This window comes from Mesoplodon mirus (assembly GCF_964341445.2).
Source record: "Mesoplodon mirus genome assembly, chromosome: 5".
Taxonomy (NCBI): domain Eukaryota; kingdom Metazoa; phylum Chordata; class Mammalia; order Artiodactyla; family Ziphiidae; genus Mesoplodon; species Mesoplodon mirus.
The window spans coordinates 58,427,831-58,448,446 of record NC_138980.1 but is presented as its reverse complement, the minus strand read 5'-3'; the positions used below and the strand labels follow the sequence as shown (position 1 = coordinate 58,448,446).

The 20,616-nt window shown below is 44.8% G+C and overlaps 1 protein-coding gene across 1 annotated transcript in view; it reads left to right on the top strand.

The window, feature by feature from the left end:
- AFAP1L1 (actin filament associated protein 1 like 1) overlaps window positions 1-20,616 on the top strand; it is a gene marked incomplete at its 5' end in the record, with an annotated part of 73,646 nt that overhangs the window by 39,624 nt on the left and 13,406 nt on the right. The window contains 6 exon segments of the mRNA XM_082623086.1: window positions 1,660-1,741; window positions 1,987-2,139; window positions 3,257-3,468; window positions 5,337-5,482; window positions 6,384-6,456; window positions 8,023-8,134. Of these exon segments, the coding sequence (XP_082479212.1) occupies window positions 1,660-1,741; window positions 1,987-2,139; window positions 3,257-3,468; window positions 5,337-5,482; window positions 6,384-6,456; window positions 8,023-8,134 (778 nt within the window).

Below are 20,616 nucleotides of genomic sequence, written 5' to 3'. Positions count from 1 at the left end.
GATTCATTAGCAGAGGAAGGGTGGAGGGCTCACTCGGCCTTTGCCATTCGTAGAGGCTGAAGGAAAGCAGTGTTGAGGGCACGTGTGTGTGTGTGTGAGTGTGAAAGAGTGTGTGAGTGTGAAAGAGTGTGTGTGTGAGTGTGAGAGAGAGAGTGTGTGTGTACACACACCTGCAGCTGCATGCTGTGGTGCAGTTCAGAGGGTGGGTAGAGGGGAGGAAGAGGCAAGCCTGTAGAGATGGGCTCTCCTGTGGCTGAGTGTACAGGGGGAGGGTAGCTAAAATGTTTAGCGTGGTATTTTTGGAGAAGAGGGGGAGTGAGGACGTGGTACAGGTGGCTCTGTCTCTCCCTGGACTCCTGTGATTGACGTGTCATCATCATTAAGTCAATTCCAAAGTGCTCACAGTGTTTCTTTGTATTTGCTCTCTATCTTGACGAAAAACTTACCATCTGTACACCATCACAGAATAGAACCATAACTTCTGTCTCACAATTTACAGGGGTGCTTCTTTATACTTGACAGTTCTAACCAATTTCTGACAGTTGCCATTTTTCCAGCCTTTGGAAATTGGGGGGGAGTACATGGCCTCTCTTATCTTCCCCGGCTTTCTAGTACTATGCTTACAGCAAAGCATCCCTGAGCCTGGTCTGGGGTATCCTTGGCAGGAAAGGTTTAGGGGCCTCAGAGCTCTGTAAGTCCACCTTTTTAAGTGGATGGGTGTCATTTTAGTCTTGTCCTGAGTCTGGCTGGCATAATTTAGCTTCTTAAAGTGAGATGGCTGCATACCACACAGGTGTTAGAAATGATACAGTTTGTTGGCCTCATAGTTTCACTTGGGCCAGTTTCCTGGTACCTCACGGCAGCCCACGGAAAGGGGTGTAATTCAAGTGAGAAGCCTTGGGGAGATGAAAGGATTTTCCCACATTCCCACAGCTAAGTAGAGACTTCATTTCTTCCAAAGTCCATCTGACTACTCTGTACCACTCCCTAATAGGAATAAATGAATGACTGGTCCAGAGTTGGCATAATGAGTAAAAATTAATGTTGGCTGACAATGAAGTTGTTACCATGGTGTGTATGTGCGTCTTTACCATCCTCTCATCCAAGCTAGAATTGTAATGGACTCCTCTCTCATCACCACTCACATTTACTGGTCACCAAGTCCTGTCATGACTATTTTGAAAATGCTAATTCATCTCTTTTTCTCCATCCTCACTGTCGCTTGGTTCATCCCCCATCAAGTCTCAGCTTGCCCAGGATGACACTCTAAGTGCCTCTTTTGCTTCCAGTCTTGACCCCGTCTTATCCATCCCCATGATGCCGCTGGGGGCAGCTTCCCAAACCAACTCCATTAGTGTCCCACTTAAATACCTTCTCAGCTCCCCATCTACCAAATGTAGTCCAGACTCCTAGGACATTAATCTCAGTCTGTTATACTGAATTCCTCACTCCCCAAATAGACTGTGAGTAACTGGAAGACACAACCATCCTAAGTCATCGTTCTCCTCCTCGTACCAGTACAGTATCAGGCACATGACAGTTGCTGACAAATATTTGTTAGCTAATCCTCATGTACAGGGGTCAGGGGGAGACTGAACCAACAAAGGAGAACTTTCTAAGTGTGCCCTCTGATAGGGGGCTGTCTGTGTCCCTCTCCAGAGGCTGTCCCAAGAGAAGCAGACCTCGGATTCCGACAGCATGGGCCTGGGCGACAACTGTTCCACCCTTGGCCGCGAACACGGTAGGAGCCTCTGGGGGCTCAGGCGGGAAAATGCTAGAGCTGGGAGAGGCCTTGCCACAAGCACACAGTGCAGAGCAGGTCCTGACCACTCTGGAGACCTAGGTGATGTGACCTGGCCTATCCATACCTGGAGCTGTAGGCCAAGCCCTGTGTGCAGGTTGAAAGGTTGGGGGGAAGGGCTAGGGGCGGGTGGATCTGGGACTTGGGGCTCCCTCCCCTCCCCTAACCCATCTCCATGGCAACAGGCAAAGGGAAGAAGAGCAGCCTGTCAGAGCTGAAGGGTTCAATGAGCAGGGTTGCGGGCCGCAAGATCACCCGTATCATCAGCTTCTCTAAGAAGAAGGCACTGGCCGATGACCTGCAGACATCCTCTACCGAGGAGGAGGTTCCATGCTGTGGTGGGTACCGGGCATGTGGAGGTGAATTCAGACCCTGTCGATGAGGGCTCCTGGGGCCAAGCCAGGAGACCCTCCAGGCCTAATCTACCTCACTCCCAAGGCAGAGGACAGAATCCTCCTGCTGGAAGGCTAACCCCCACTCCATCAATAATCCATGCCCTTCCATCACTTCTCCTCCATGAAGCCCTGACGCCTAACAGAAGGAAAAGCCAACTGACTCTATTTCTATTCTCCCTGTGACCTTAGTGCCAATCACTGCCCACCTCTGGGCCTCAGCTTCCTCTACTATGACAAGAGGAGAGTATCTTACTTCTGAGTATATAATATGCCAGGTGTTTAAGTTACGGCCCAGTCTTACAAGGATATTTCTTGGATAAAATTTTTTAAGTACTTTTCATTATAAATGCATTCAATGTGAGTTAAAAGGAGTTTGGAAGGAAAAAAAACATATTGTCTATCTAAATGCAGTTTTCCATGTACCGGAATCCAATAGAAAATCATGTATTTTAGATAAACAGTAATATTCTGCTAACCTGGAAAGAATATTATAAACGCACATGGCTATAAAGAAATATTTTGTAAGTGGATCAGGACATGTTATGGTAAAAAATAAGTTAAAATCTAAAACGTTGAGGGAATTCTAAACTCATCAGCCATCAGCCTGTCCCTTACTTGTTTTACAGTTCTTTATCTTGCCTAGATGTTTTTGTTCCCACATGCTGCCACCAGGTGTCAGCATCACCCATTATTTTCTGTCTTCAGTAATAGTTTTGACATTTTAGGAGGAAAGGCAAGAGGAAGAGTTGTGTCTTTTATTCATTCTGTATGGTAGTTCTGCCCTTTTCATCAAGCTTGGTATAGTCTAAAGGCTGTGCATGTATGTACAAATATGATTATCAGTCCCCATTTCATAGATAACAAATTGAAACTCAGAGACAGAAGAGGATGCCTGAGGTCATAGGCCACGAGTGAGCTGATCCGGGACCCAGAGGGCCTTCTTTCCAGCTAGAGGACAAGGGTTATCCAAGTGCTCTGTCCCCGGGGTGTAGACCCACGCACCCTGACTTGTATCCCCCAGGGCTGTTAGGAGGTCACACCACTGGTCTCCCCCTTCCAGGTTATCTGAATGTGCTGGTGAACCATGGCTGGAAGGAACGCTGGTGCCGCCTAAAGTGCAACACCTTGTATTTCCATAAGGACCGCACGGACCTGCGGACCCACGTGAATGCTATCGCCCTCCACGGTTGTGAGGTAGCCCCAAGCTTTGGGCCCAGACACCCATTTGCCTTCAGGATCCTGCGCAACCGGCAGGAGGTCGCCATCTTGGAGGTGAGAGGAGAAAATGCAGGTGGGCCTTGGTGGTAGGATGTGAGAGGAGCTCTGGCCTGGACTTTGGCTTTTGTCCACGGTACCTTGCTACTGACATTATAGGGACTAAAGAAGAGGGAAAGTAAGCCAACTGTTGCCAAGTAACCAACAGAGTTGCTGGTTAAACTACAGAACACCCACTTAAATTTGAATTTCAGATAAACCACAAATAATTCTTTTTAATAGAAGTGCATACCATATTTGGGACATACCTATACTAAAAAATGATTCACTGTTTATCTGAAACTCGAATGTAACAGAGATTTCTGCATTTTTATTTGTTAAATCTGGCAACCCTAGACCCAAGGTTTGTTTATTCTGCCTTAGAAATATAATCCCAAACCTGAAAGGCATCTAGTCTGATCTAATTTCAATCTGATTCTGGAATCCTCTCTAAAATTTACTTCCCACCAGTGACTGTCCACCTCAGATAAACCACTGCCCTTCAAAGTAGCTTGCTCCTCCCACCAAGCAACTAAATTTTTACGAAGATTTTCTCCATATTGAGTTGCAATCCTAAGCTCTGTGAAGGTAGTGACCACACCTCTTCTGCATACTTTTGTTTTTCCAGAACCCACCATGATGTCCAGCACATACTAAGGGCTCAATTAAGATCTGCTGAACAAATGGCTGAATGACAATGTGATTTCACTTCACGCATTCATTTTTCATACCTACCCGCCAGCACCAGCCCTCCTCTCGGGGGTCACCCAGAATATGCTGACTCTCTCTTTACATGTCAATCCTTCACCTATTTAGAATTTAAAATATTAACTGGGAGGAAAACTTAAACAACTAGCCCCTCACATTACAGATAAGAAAAGTGAGGCCAGGGCAGGCATGTGCCTCATCCAAAGCTCCACAGAGGATCAATGGCCTCTAGTCTTTTCCTAGAATTAAGACCCAGCCTCTTGGTCTTGTTTTCTTTGCCCAGTACCCACTGCCTGTGTCAGTTCTTAAATTTCAGGAAATATTGACTCTGTAAGTCACTTTTACTTTTGATAGTTTGAGATGGGTCTCTTATTTCTCTTCAATTAAACAAAGAGCTTTCTGGCAAAAAGTGTGCTTTTTAAATTCAAGTTCAGTATTTGTGTGCTAACTTGATTTTATAATAATGCTCTTTAAATAAGAACATAAGTATATGTTTAGTTGACCAGCAACTTCTTGGAGATTTTCCTGTATACAGTACTATATATAATTGGCATTTATAATACAAGAAAAAATTTTGATTGGGTTATGTGATAAATAGCCTCCTCATTTAATAAAAAGCAAATATTTAAAAATAATTCAGGGCTTCCCTGGTGGCGCAGTGGTTGAGAGTCCGCCTGCTGATGCAGGGAACACGGGTTTGTGCCCCGGTCCGGGAAGATCCCACATGCCGCGGAGCGGCTGGGCCCGTGAGCCATGGCCGCTAAGCCTGCGCGGCCGGAGCCTGTGCTCCGCAACGGGAGAGGCCACAACAGTGAGAGGCCCGCGTACCACAAAAAAAAAAAAAAAAAAAAAAAAAAAAATTCAGAGAATACCTGAATTTTGTTTTCATATCCAAATGGTCAGGAAGGCTCTGAGGCTAGTGAGTGAGGTTATGTGTCTTAGAGAGGTAGTCAGGGAGGGCTTCTCTGAGGAGGTAGCCTTAGAGCAAAGACCTGAATAGAGGGAAGGTGGGAGCCACTTGGGTTTCTGGATGTGTGTTCTAGTCTTGCTCCTCTTGGATCCCTAAGTATTGGATACATAACAGATACTATATGAATATGGGTTTGGCTGAAGTGAGCAGGTAGCCAGAGGCTCTGATGGTGCCAAAGTGAACCCAGATTGTGCCTCCTCTCCCTCAGGCAAGCTGCTCCGAGGACATGGGCCGCTGGCTCGGGCTGCTGCTGGTGGAGATGGGCTCCAAAGTCACTCCCGAAGCGCTGCATTATGACTACGTGGACGTGGAGACCTTAACCAGCATCGTCAGTGCAGGGCGCAACTCCTTCCTGTGAGGGCCAGCACCCCATGGCCCACGGCCACCCGCAACCTTTCCTATCTCAGCTCCCTCTCAGAGGCGGAGTCCAGCCTTGGGAATGGGAGGGGAGGGAGGAAGGGCTGAGAAAGGCTGCTTCCTTGGGAAGTCAGAGTGGGTGCCTTCCTCTTCTAGCAGGCAGGAGTAAGCTGGTTAGAGGAGGTAGCCCAGGGTCACAGGACACCGTGGACGGAATGAGCCAGAAAGGAGAAGCTTTTTTGTACAGTGGCCTGCGCTCTGCTCTCATGCCATGGAAACTTAGAGTCCCCATACCCTTGAGCTTCTGGGCAGGCACAGGGCTGGTGTGCAGAGCTTGGCATTATAAATACCATATTCAAGTCACGGCTCTATCACGACCAACAGCTTGGGCTGGTTGCTTGCCAGCCTGGATCCTCTGTTTTCTCGCTTATAAAATGGAGGTGATGAATCACCTGCTTCCTGAGTTGTTATGAGAATCCCATGGGCCCCTGCCTATAAAGCTCTTAACACATCAATGTCCTAGTGCTACCTGGCATGGTTGCTATCACTAACTTTCTGACCTCCATTAAAAGTTGCTGCCAGGGGCTTCCCTGGTGGCGCAGTGGTTGAGAGTCCGCCTGCCGATGCAGGGGACACGGGTTCGTGCCCCAGACCGGGAAGATCCCACATGCCGTGGAGCAGCTGGGCCCGTGAGCCATGGCCGCTGACCTGTGCATCCGGAGCCTGTGCTCCACAACGGCGAGAGGCCACAACAGTGAGAGGCCCGCGTACCACAAAAAAAAAAAAAAAAAAAAAAAAAAGGTGCTGCCAGAATCAAATGAGAGAATGGACAGGAAAGCACTGTAAGCTGCAACGTATCATTGTCACCATCATCATCATCGTCCCTTGTATTTTCTAGATATGCAAGATCCTGCCAGGATCAGTGGCCTGAGCCCCGAGTCTATGATGATGTTCCTTATGAAAAGATGCAGGTACGGTCCCTCGGGACTTCGGGGAACATGGCAAAAGCCACTTATTAGCTCTCCCTCACTACTCCTTTTTTCCTTTGCCTCAGAGAGATCATTTTCGTTTAACCAGCAGCTAGAAGGCGGGGGAGAGGGGACCTTCTTACGACAGACCATGGCTCAGGGGAAAGAATCTCTGGAACAGGAGACTGAGCAGTGCAGTGGAAAGATCCCCTGACCAGGAAGAAGAAAGCGCTCTGCATCTATAAAGCACTGCTCCAGTCTGGGCAAGGTGTTGGACTGTCCACCCGTTTACTGCTCTGTGAATTGACTGATTCAGTAGTGTCTCAGGGGGATGATAACTGGGTGGCTGCCCCCAGAGGCCTTTACCTGGTGGCAACCACAGTCCAGGCTTCAACTCCCAGGACATTCTCCCTGTCTTGCTCACTAAACCAAGGAGATGCCAGCTTATTAATTTACAGTGAGGCCTCTGTAGCCATCACTTGACCCATACTGCCCTGCAGCATGCCCTGTGCCTTCTCCTGCCACAGGAGAGTGAGAGGATGACATTCTGATCAGACAGTGGTTGGTGGGTCAGGCCTCACAGCTAGAGGAGAGAGAGAGGGAATCAAGCTGCCAAGGAAAGTAGATGTGTTTGCAGGCCAGGACCCCTGCCTTGGACCGTGCTGGATGACACTCTGAGCTCTCACCTCTAGGACTCCCTTTGCTACTAGAAACTTCTCCAGCCATCCTTCTGTTTACATGGTCTTTCTTCAGACTCATATGAACCAGTAGATGCAGCCTGAGACTGTTCTCAGCTGCAGAGTTTAGTAGCAAGACAGCTTAGTGCTTAAGGACATGAACCTTGCACTCAGGGCTGAGTCCAAGTTACCTTGGGCTTCATTTCTCTGGTCCTCACTTCCTGGCTCCACATAAATATGATAAAAGCTACCTGATAGGACTACTGCAAAAACTAAATGAAATACTTTATGGAAAAAACTTAGCACAGTACCTGGACATTGGAAGGTCTTATACAGAGGAGTAAATAGTACTGTTATCAACAGCAATATTATATGACATTATTATCATATTCCACTCATGGTTTCCTGAGCTTTGACAAGATTTTGAGCGTTCTCACAACTCTTCATGCAAAAATGTATAGCCAGTCTATTAAGTTATGTCACTTCTACCATGGGCTGATCTCATCTATGACTTTTTTTTTTAACTTAAGACTTTATATTAGCAATTTGGAAAACTTGAAGGATACGTCCAAATGATGTGAGGACAAAAATATCTATGATAAATCAAATATGGTCACCTTCGGTCTTTTGAGACTTCCTAATTTTCCTCTCAGCAGAAATTCCAGTTTAGGGCTGCCTTCTGCTGCCCCCCACAGGAAGGAATGAGGATCAAGTAATACACTGCTAGAGCAAGTGGTTTACAAACCGTCGAGGGCTGCACACATCCAAACGTGTAAGGCCAAGGTCTCAGAGGTCACGCAGTGCTCAGCCACTGAGCACGCACCAGAAAGCACCTACACTGAGGATTCTAAGCCCGCCCACACTTTACCTTCTCCTTCCATCTCTCACCCAGGATGAGGAGCCTGAGCGTCCCTCTGGAGCCCACATCAAGCGCCACGCCTCCACCTGCAGTGAGAAGTCCCATCGGGCAGACCCACAGGTCAAAGTCAAGCGCCATGCCTCCAGTGAGTTCTGTGTGTAAGGGAAGAAGGGAGGGAAAAAGTCCGGGACAGGAGCGGGGTCGGGGGGGTGTCTCAAAATCAGATCCTTGCTGGGGTCACGTGGGTAAATAAGTGAAGAGAGGTATAAGAAAATACTCTAAGAAAAATAACAGCACAAGCAGAGTGATAAAGGGCAGCTAGCAGGCGGCCTCAGAGGGGAAACAACAGGGAATGGGTTGGGGGAGACTGAAGGAAACTGCAGTGCTCAGGCCCCAGCTCTAGGGGCAGCTACTACTTAGCTCCAGCCAAGGCCCCCATGCAGCAATGCCAGCCCAGATTTGCCAATTATTCAAAAGAGACCAGAAATCTACTTATTTTCTAATATAAGCAACTATTTAAAACTTTTAACACTACATAAAACCATATATATATGGCTTACCTCTGTGTCCCAGCCCAAGCTCTGCCTAGCACCCCATAGGAGCTTGCTGAATTGCCTGATCGCCACACTGCACAATAAATAATGACTAACTATGCCAGACAACTCTATGTAAGTTCTCTTTGATTCCCAACATTTATCTCTACTCCTGTATGATTTATCTTTATGAGCAAGCCAGCCTCCTGTAGGACAGCATGTCCTAAGAGTCTTTTATTTGTTGTTTTTACTTTCTTCCCCTGTACTTGAACAAAGTCAAGTTCTAGTCTTTGCTTTTTGAAGATTTATTTTTTAAAATACTTTTATTTATGATAGCTCCATTTCATTAGTGTAGAAAATCTCTTCTGGGAGTCAGGAGACCTATATTCCATTCCTCACTTGGTCACTAAATTACTGTGTAACTTTGGAAAAGTCCCCTCCTCTCTCCAGAGAGTTTCCCCTCTGAGCAATTAGAGGTTTGTTGTGTAGCATTCCTTACACTCTGTGATCAGAGACGCTAGAAATACAGGGCCTTATGAAATGCCCATTTCAAGATGAGAAACTAAATTGAAATAAGCATGTAAGATTGAAGAAATCATAAAACATAAAAAGAAACCCAAAAGCAAAGATAACAAAAAACAGACTCTTTCTTCAAATTAAAACTTACATTGAAGCCCAGTTTATAAGAGAGAGAGAAAAGTAGAGCTGCTTTGCCTGGAGTCTGGAGGCCCATTTGGCCTCCCCTTTGCTCCACATGGTAGCCTGTTACCCATCACTACAAAATCATAGGGCTCCTTGCAGACAGTTGAAACTATGGATCTAGTCCAAAAATGTTTTTCAGATGAAGGAACTGAAGAACGTAAGAGAAGGGTCTCACCCAAGATCATGTATTAACTACCTACTGCTACATAACAAATTACCCAAAATTTCATAGCTCAAAACCTAAGTGTGTGTTATGTCAGTGTTCTGTGGGTCAGGAATCCCGGGGCAGCTTAGTTAGGTAGTACTGGATCGGGGACTTTTGTGAGGTCACAGTCAAGACTTCAGCTGGTCACTTGAAGTCATCTGAAGGCTTGACACGCTGGAGGATCTGCTCCCAAGATGGTTGATTTGTATTCCTGGCAAGTTTGGGCTGGCTTTTGGAAGGAGGCCTCAGTTTCTTGCCAGGAGGACCTCACCATTGGGCTGCTTGTCCTCATGACAAGACAGCTGGCTTCCCCCAGAGCAAGTGACCCAGGAAGGAGGAATAGAGCAGAAGCTGCAATGTTTTTGTGAACTAGCTTTTGTGATAATTTCTGCCATATCCTAATGGTTACACAGGTCAGCCTATCTAGTGTGGGAAGGGACTGCAAAAGGACACAAATATGAGAAAACAAAAATCGTGGGAACTGAGGGCATTACTGAGAAAAATGGTGGCATGAGAAGCTCCACAGACCCATTCCCCAGAAAACAACCAAAACTGGTGAAGATTGCTAAATCAGGGCTTCCCTGGTGATGCAGTGGTTAAGAATCCGCCTGCCGGGCCTCCCTGGTGGCGCAGTGGTTGAGAGTCCGCCTGCCGATGCAGGGGATACGGGTTCGTGCCCCGGTCTGGGAGGATCCCATATGCCGCGGAGCGGCTGGGCCCGTGAGCCATGGCCGCTGGGCCTGCGCATCCGGAGCCTGTGCTCCGCAACGGGAGAGGCCACAACAGTGAGAGGCCCGCATACCGCAAAAAAAAAAAAAAAAAAAAAAAAAAAAGAATCCGCCTGCCAATGCAGGGAACACCGGTTCAAGCCCTGGTCTGGGAAGATCCCACATGCCGCGGAGCAACTAAGCCCGTGCACCACAGCTACTGAGCCTGCATTCTAGAGCCCGAGAGCCACAACTACTGAGCCCACATGCCACAACTACTGAAGCCCGCGTGCCTAGAGCCCGTGCTCTGCAACAAGAGAAGCCACCAAAATAAGAAGCCCACGCACTGCCACGAAGAGTAGCCCCCGCTCACTGCAACTAGAGAAAGCCTGCGTGCAGCAACGAAGACCCAACACAGCCATAAAAAATAAATTAATTAATTTAAAAAAAAAGATTGCTAAATCAATCATCTGAAGTCTCTAAAAACTGTCCTAAGGGCATATGGCAAATGAAGATTTATTCTAGAAAATTTACTAAATCTCAGTAAAAACAGTGAGAGTTTGTGGCATCTGAGCCACCACCTTCTCCTTTACCCTTTTCCCAGCTCAGTGTAACAAAATCTCCAGATTGGGCAAGAAAACGAGGCTCTGTCTCCTCTAGCTCCCAGTCAAGAGGTATAGTACCTCCCCAATAAGAGCAGGTAACCAGCATTTCTCATCACCCCTAGCTATGTGCTACAGACACTAAATCCCAAGTGAGTGCAGCCCAGAAGTAGGGTGCTCCCTTTCTCTACCCAGACCCCACTCATACAGCAGAGGCTCTACTGCAGGTTGGGCAGGCCAAAGATGTGGGGGCCCTGGCTGCCCTCACCCCAGCTCACTCATAATGCAGGGGTTCCACCCTAGGAGAGGAAAGCTAAGAAGACCAGAGGTTACAGTCCCCACCCAGCACCCTGCTCACAAAACAGAGATGTCACTCCAAGAGAAGCAGGCCACTGTTCCCACCCCTAGATCCAGAACAGTGACTCAGAGATTTTACCCAAGGTGAAAGGCAGGTCATAAAAACAGTGAACTCCAAAGCTCCCCTTCAAAAGAACTGACTTTAGTGGAAACAGAGTGTGGAGCAAATGATGATACAGAGCACTTCCCTGGTGGTCCAGTGGTAAAGAATCCTCCTTCCAATCCTCCTTCCAATGCAGGGGATGCTACAATATATTATATAAAATGTCCAATTTTTGAAAAAAAATTATGAAACATGCAAAGAAACAGGAAAGTGTGACCCATACAGAGGGAAAAAGGCAGGCAACAGAAACTGTCTATGAGAGGACCCACATGTGGAATTTAACAAAGATTTCAAAGCATCCTTTGTAAATATGTTCAAAGAACTAAGGGAAACCATGCTTAAAGAAGTAAAGGGGGCTTCCCTGGTGGCACAGTGGTTAAGAATCTGCCTGCCAATGCAGGGGACACAGGTTCGAGCTCTGGTCCAGGAATATCCCACATGCCGCGGAGCAACTAAGCCTGTGTGCCACAACTACTGAGCCTGTGCTCTAGAGCCTGCAAGCCACAACTACTGAGCCCGCGTGCTACAACTACTGAAGCCCACACTCCTAGAGCCTGTGCTCCACAACACGAGAAGCCACCACAATGAGAAGCCCAAGGACCACAATGAAGAGTAGTCCCCTCTCGCCACAACTAGAGAAAGCCCGTGCACAGCAACAAAGACCCAACGCAGCCAAAAATAAATAAAAAATATAAATAAATAATTTTATTTAAAAAATAAGAAGTAAAGGAAGAACTGGAGAGTACAAAGTAAAACTGTTACTGTTTGCAGACAAGACACCACCAAAAAACTTCTAGAGCACATCAGTGAATTTGGTAAAGTTGCAAGATACAAAATTAATATAGAGGAATCTGTTGCACTTCTATATGCTAACATAGAACTATCAGAGAGAGAAATTAAGAATAAAAATCCCATTTACAATCACATTTAAAAAGAATAAAATACCTAGGAATAAATCTCTTTTTTTAAACTTAGATAGGTTTTTTTTTTTTTTTTTTTTTTTTGGCCATACCATGTGGTTTGTAGGATCTCAGTTCCCCAACCAGGGATTAAACCCAGGCTGCAGCAGTGAAAGCCAAGAATCCTAACCACTAGACCACCAGGGATCTCCCAGAATAAATCTAATTAAGGAGATAAAGACCTATACTCAGAAAACTATAAGACACTGTTGAAAGAAACTGAAGACAACACAAAGAAATGAAAAGATATATCAGGCTCATGGATTAGAAGAATTAATATTGTTAAAATGACCATATTACCCAAGACAATCTACAGATTCAATGCAATCCCTATTAAAATACCAATGGCATTTTTCACAGAACTAGAAAAAATAATTTTAAAATTTATATGAAAACACAAAGATGCCAAAGAGCCAAAACAATCTTGGGGAAGAAGAACAAAGCTGGAGATATCATGCTATCTGATTTCAAACTATACTATAAAGCTACAGCAATCAAAACAGCATGGGAATGGCACAAAAACAGACATAGAGATCAATGAAACAGAACAGAGAGCCTAGAAATGAACCCACACTTATATGGGCAATTAATCCACGGCAAAGGAGAGAAGGAAATACAATGGGGAAAAGACAGTGTCTTCAATAAACAGTGTTGGGAAAACTTGACAATCACATGTGAAAGAATCAAACTGGACTACTTTCTCAAACCATATACAAAAATAAACTCAAAATGGATTAAAGACTTAAATGTAAGACCTAAAACCATAAAACTTCTAGATGAAAACATAAGCACTCACTCTTTGACATTGGTCTTAGCAATATTTTTGGATATGTCTCCTTAGGTGAGGGAAACAAAAGCAAAAATAAACAAACAGGACTACATCAAACTAAAAAGCTTTTGCACATTGAAGGAAACTATCAACAAAACAAAAAGGCCACTGACTGAATAAGATAAAATATTTGCAAATAGTATATCCAATAACAGATTAATATACAAAATATACAAAGAACTCATACAATTCAACATCAAAAAAATAAACAATCTAGTTAAAAAATAGGTATAGGATTATAGACATTTTTCCAAAGAAGACATACAGATGGCCAAAAGGCACATGAAAAGATGCTCAACATCACTAATCATCAGGGAAATACAACTCAAAATCACAATGAGATATCACCTCACACTTGTCAGAATTGCTATTATCAAAAAGACAACAAATAACAAGTGTTGGTGAGGATATGGAGAAAAGGGAACTCTTGTGCACTGTTGATGGGATTGCAAATTGGTGCAGCCCCTATGGAAAACAGTATGGAGGTTCCTCAAAAAATTAAAAATAGAACTGACATATGATCCAGCAATTCCACTTCCAAGTATGTATCCAAAGAAAATGAAAACACCAATTAGAAAAGATATATGCACTCCTATGTTTATTGCAGCATTATTTACAACAACCAAGATATGGAAGGAACTTAAATGCCCATCAAAAATGAATGGATAGGGCTTCCCTGGTGGCGCAGTGGTTGAGAGTCCGCCTGCCGATGCAGGGGACACGGGTTCGTGCCCCGGTCCGGGAAGGTCCCACATGCCGCGGAGCGGCTGGGCCCGTGAGCTATGGCCGCTGAGCCTGCGCGTCCGGAGCCTGTGCTCCGCAACGGGAGAGGTCACAACAGTGAGGGGCCTGCGTACCGCAAAAAAAAAAATGAATGGATAGAAGCCCTGCCCTCATTGTCTCAGGAATGCATGGATAGCAGCCACGCCTAGGAGACCCATAAGCAGGCGCCAACAGCTGCCCCCACTGTCCCTGGAGCACACAGATAACAGCCACCCCTAGGAGACCTATGAGCAGGTGCCAAGCCCTGCCCCCACTGTCCTGGGAATGCATGGACAGCAGCCTCTAAGAGACCATGAGCAGGTGCCAAGCCTTGCCCCCGCTATCCCAGGAGAGTGTGAATGTACACGCCATATCAAAGTGATAACTGCCAGCACATGCTGAGGGAAGAGGCAGCAAGCATACAAACTAAAAGCAGCCCCTCGATTCCAGACAAGAATGCGGAGTAGAGGGACTTGAGCTCACCTCATCTCACAAAAACACCAAAATCACAACTAACTGCTGAGCAACCATCAACAAAAAAGATTGGAACCTACCAAAAAAGATATTTTACATCCAAAGACAAAGAAGAAGGCACAATGAGATGGTAAGAGTGGCGCTTTCATGACATAATCAAATCCCATACCCACCAGGTGGGCGACCCACAAACTGGACAATATTTATATTGCAGAGGTTCTCCCACAAGAGTGAGAGTCGTGAGCCCCATGTCTGGCTCCCCATCCTGAGGGTCTGGCATCGGGAGGAGGAATCCCCAGAGCATTTGGCTTTGAAGGCCAGAGGGTCTTAAGTGCCGGAGTGCCACAGGACTGGGAGAAACAGAGACTCCACTCTTGGAGAGCACACACAAGGTTTCCCATACACTGGGACACAGAACAAAGCAGTAACTCCGTAAGAGCTGGGGCTGGACCTACCTACGAGTCTTGGAGGGTCTCCCGGGGAGGCAGGGGTCAGCTGTAGGTCAATGAGGGGGCAAGGACACTGGTGGCGGAGGACCCAGAGAATATTTTGGCTTGAGCTCTCCCAGAGGTCGCCATTTTAGCATCAAGACCTGGCCCTACCTAACAGCCTACAGGCTCCAGTGCTGGAATGCCTCAGCCCAAACAACCAGCAGGATAGGAACACAGCACACAGCAGGATAGGAACACCCATCAGCACACAGGCTGCCTAAAGCCATACTGAGCTCACAGCCACCTCTAAACACATCCCTTGACATGGCCATGCCCACCAGAGGGACAAGACCCATCTCCACCAACAAGTGGGCAGGAACCAGTCCCTCCCACCAGGAAGCCTGTACAAGCCTCAGGACCAACCTCACCGGCCAGGGGCAGACACCAGAAGCAAGAGGATCTACACTCCTGCAGCTGGTGGAAAGGAGACCACAAACCCAGAAAGTTAGAAAAAATGAGACGGCAAAGAAATATGTTCCAGACAAAGGAACAAGATAAAAACCCAAAAGAGGGACTTCCCTGGGGGTCCAGTGGTTAAGAATCCATCTTGCAACACAGGGGATGCCGGTTTGATCCCTGGTTGGGGAACTAAGATCCTACATGCCGCAGGGCAACTAAGCCCTCATGCCATAACAAGAGAGCCCATGTGCCGCAACTACAGAGCCCACGCACTCTGGAGCCGGTGCACCACAACTAGAGAGAAGCCTGTGTGCCACAACTAGAAAGAAGCCTGTGAGCTGCAACAAAAGATCCTGTGTGCCACAACTAAGACCCAACGCAGCCAATAAATGAATAAATAAATAAATATTTAAAAAAAGAACTAAGTGAAGTAGAGCTAGGCAACCTATCTGAAAAAGAATTTAAAGTAATGATAGTAACGATAATCCAAGATCTCAGAAAAAGAATGGAGGCACAGACTGAGAAGATACAAGAGATATTTAACAAAGAGCTAGAAATTTAAAGAACAAACAGGGACTTCCCTGGTGGCACAGTGGATAAGACTCCGTGCTCCCAATGCAGGGGGCCCGGGTTCAATCCCTGGTCAGGGAACTAGATCCCACATGCATGCAGCAACTAAGAGTTCACATGCCACAACTAAGGAGCCCGCATGGCACAACTAAGGAGCCCACCTGCTGCAACTAAGACCCTGTGCAACCAAATAAATAAATAAATATTAAAAAAAATAAAAAATAATGAACAAACAGAGATGAACAATACAATAACTGGAATGAAAAATACAGTAGAAGGAACAATAGCAGAATAACTGAGGCAGAAGAATGAATAAGTGAGCTGGAAGACAGAATGGTGGAAATCACTGCTGTAGAACAAAATAAAGAAAAAAGAATGAAAAGAAGTGAGGACAGGCTCAGAGATCTCTGGGACAACATTAAACGCATGAACATTCACATTACAGGGTCCCAGAAAGAGAAGAGAGAGAGAAAGGGCCTGAGGAAATAATTGAAGAGATTATAGCTGAAAACTTACCTAAAGTGAGAAAGGAACAACCCACTAAGTCCAAGAAGCACAGAGACACCCATACAAGATAAACTCAAGGAGGAGCATGCCAAAACACACATTAATCAACCTGATGAAAATTAAAGACAAAGAAAAAATATTGGGAACTCCCTGGCGGTCCAGTGGTTAGCACTCAGAGCTTTCACTGCCGTGGCCTGACTTCAATCCCTGATTGGGAAACTAAGGTCCCACAAGCTGCGTGGTGCAGCCAAAATAAAGATAAACAAAATTGATAAAGCTTTAGCCAGACTCATCAAGAAAAAAGCGGAGAAGACTCATATCAATAAAATTAGAAATGAAAAAGAAGTTATCACTGACACAACAGAAATACAAAGGATCATAAAAGACTACCAAAAACAACTACATGCCAATAAAATGAACAACCTAGAAGAAATGGACAAATTCTTAGAAAGATATAACCTTCCAAGACTGAACCAGGAAGAAGTAGAAAATATTAACAGACCAATCACAAGTATTGAAATCAAACTTGTGAATTAAAAACATCCAACAAACAAAAGCCCAGGACCAGACTTTACAGGTGAATTCTATCAAACATTTAGAGAAGAGTTACCACCTATCCTTCTAAAACTATTCCCAAAAACTGCAGAGGAAGGAACACTCCCAAGCTTGTTCTATGAGGCCACCATCACCCTGATACCCAAACCACACAAAGATACCACAAAAAAAGAAAATTACAGGCTAATACCACTGATGAACCAAGATGCAAAAATACTCAACAAAACTGGCAAACCGAATCCAACAATAGATTAAAAGGATCATACACCATGATCTGGACTTTCCTGGTGGCACAGCGGTTAAGAATCCACCTGCCAATGCAGGGGACATGGGTTTGAGCCTTGGTCTGGGAAGATCCCACATGCTGTGCAGCAACTAAGCCCATGTGCCACAACTACTGAGCCTGCACTCTAGAGCCCGCAAGCGACAACTACTGAGCCCACATGCCACAACTAATGAAGCCTGTGCACCTGGAGGCTGTGCTCCTCAACAAGAGAGGCCACTGCAACAAAGAGGAGCCCCTGCTTGCCGCAACTGGAGAGGGCCCGTGTGCAGCAATGAAGACCCAACACGGCCAAAAATAAAAAGATAAATAAATTTATTTTTTTTAAAAAAAGGATCATACACCATGATCAAGTGGAATTTATCCCAGGCATGCAAGGGTTCTTCAATATCCACAAATCAATCAATGTGATACACCACATTAACAAACTGAAGAGTAAAAACCATATGATCATCTCAATAGATGCAGAAAAAGCTTTTGCCAAAAATCCAACACCCATTTATGATAAACACCCTCCAGAAAGTAGGCGTAGAGGGAACTTACCTCAACATGATAAAGGCCATATATGACAAGCCCACAGCTAACATCATCCTCAATGGGGAAAAGCTGAAAGCATTCCCTCTAACATCAGGAACAAGGCAAGGATGTCCACTCTCGCCACTTTTCTTCAACATAGTTTTGGAAGTCCTAGACACAGCAATCAGAGAAGAAAAAGAAATAAAAAGAATCCAAGTTGGAAAAGAAGAATTAAAGCTGTCACTGTTTGCAGATGACATGATACTATACACAGAGAATCCTAAAGACGCTACCAGAAAACTACTAGAGCTCATCAATGAATTTGGTAAAGTTCCAGGATACAAAATTAATACACAGAAATCTCTTGTGTTTCTATACACTAACAATGAAAGATCAGAAAGAGAAATTAAGGAAACGATCCCATTTATCATCACATCAAAAAGAATAAAATACCTAGGAATAAACCTACCTAAGGAGACAAAAGACCTGTACTCTGAAAACTATAAGATGCTGATGAAATAAATCAAAGATGACACAAACAGTTGGAATGATATACCATGTTCTTGGATTGGAAGAATCAATAATGTCAAAATGACTATACTACCCAAGGCAATCTACAGACTCAATGCAATCCCTATCAAATTACCAATGGCATTTTTCACAGAAGTAGAAAAAAAATTTTTTTATTAGTATGGAAACACAAAAGACCCCGAATAGCCAAAACAGAGCTAGAAAAACAGAGCTGGAGGACTCACGCTCCCTGACTTCAGACTATGCTGCAAAGCTACAGTCATCAAAACAGTACGGTACTGGCACAAAAACAGAAATATAGATTAATGGAACAGGGTAGAAAGCCCAGAAATAATCCCACGCATCTATGGCCAACTAATCTATGACAAAGGAAGCAAGACTATAAAATGGAGGAAAGACAGTCTCTTCAATAAATGGTGATGGGAAAACTGCACAGCTACATGTAAAAAAATGAAATTAGAACATTCTTTAACACCATACACAAAATTAAACTCAAAATGGATTAAAGACCTAAATATAAGACTAGATACTATAAAACCCTTAGAGGAAAACATAGGCAGAACACTCTATGACATAAATTGCAGCAATATCTTTTTGGATCCACCTCCTAGAGTACTGGAAATAAAAACAAAAATAAACAAATGGGACTTAAATAAACGTAAAAGCTTTTGCACAGCAAAGGAAACCATAAACAAAACAAAAAGACAGCCCACAGAGTGGGAGAAAATATTTGCAAACAATGTGACCAACAAGGGATTAGTCTCCAAAATTTACAAACAGCTCATGCGGCTCGATATCAAAAAAACAAACAACCCAATCCAAAAATGGGCAGAAGGCCTAAATAGACATTTCTCCAAAGAAGGTATATAGATTGCCAACAAACACATGAAAGGATGCTCAACATCACTAATCATTAGAGAAATGCAAATCAAAACCACAATGAGGGCTTCCCTGGTGGCGCAGTGGTTGAGAATCTGCCTGCCAATGCAGGGGACACGGGTTCGTGCCCCAGTCTGGGAAGATCCCACATGCCGCGGAGCGGCTAGGCCCGTGAGCCACAACTACTGAGCCTGTGTGTCTGGAGCCCGTGCTCCGCAACAAGAGAGGCCACAATAGTGAGAGGTCCGCGCACCGTGACGAAGAGTGGCCCCCGCTTGCCACAACTAGAGAAAGCCCTCGCACAGAAACGAAGACTCAACACAGCCAAAAAATAAAGAAATAAATTAATAAACTCCTACCCCCAACATCTAAAAAAAAAAAAACTACAATGAGTTATCACCTCACACCAGTCAGAATGGCCATAATCAAAAAATCTACAAACAATAAATGCTGGAGAGGGTGTGGAGAAAAGGGAACCCTCTTGTACTGTTGGTGGGAATGTAAATTGATACAGCCACTATGGAGAACAGTATGGAGGTTCCTTAAAAAACTAAAAATGGAATTACCATATGATCCAGCTATCGCCCATGACTCCCAAAAAGAGTCATGTACCACAATGTTCATTGCAGCACTATTTACAATAGCCAGGACATGGAGGCAACCTAAGTGTCCATCGACAGATGAATGGATAAAGAAGATGTGGCACATATACACAATGGAATATTACTCAGCCATAAAAAGAAACAAAATTAAGTTATTTATAGTGAGGTGGATGGACCTAGAGTCTGTCATACAGAGCGAAGTAAGTCAGAAAGAGAAAAATACCGTATGCTAACACATATATATATAGAATCTTAAAAAAAAAAAAAGGCTCTGAAGAACCTAGGGGCAGGACATGAATAAAGATGCAGACGTAGAAAATGGACTTGAGGACATGGGGAGGGAGAAGGGTAAGCTGAGATGAAGTGAGAGAGTGGCACTGACATATATACACTACCAAATGTAAAACAGACAGCTAGTGGGAAGCAGCCACATGGCACAGGGAGATCAGCTCGGCGCTTTGTGACCACCTAGAGGGGTGGGATAGGGAGGGTGGGATAGGGAGGGTGGGAGGGAGACGCAAGAGGGAGGAGATTTGGGGATATATGTATATGTACAACTGATTCACTTTGTTATAGAGCATCAACTAACACAACAATGTAAATCAATTATACTCCAATAAAAATGTTTTTTAAAAAATGGGCAAAATGACCTAAAGAGACATTTCTCCAAAGAAGACATACAGATGGCCAAGAGGCACATGAAATAATGCTCAACATTGCTAATTATTAGGGAAATGCAAACCAAAACTACAATGAGGTATCACCTCACACTGGTCAGGATGGCCATCATCAAAAAATCTACAAACAATAAATGCTGGAGAGGGTGTGGAGAAAAGGGAACCCTCGTACACTGTTGGATGGAATGTAAATTGGTACAGCCACTATGAAGAACAGTATGGAGTTTCCTTAAAGAATGACATATAGAACTACCATGTAATCCAGCAATCCCACTCCTGGGTATATATATGGAGAAAACCATAATTCAAAAAGATACATGTACCCCAATGTTCAGTGCAGCACTATTTACCATAGCCAAGACATGGAAGCAACCTAAATGTCCA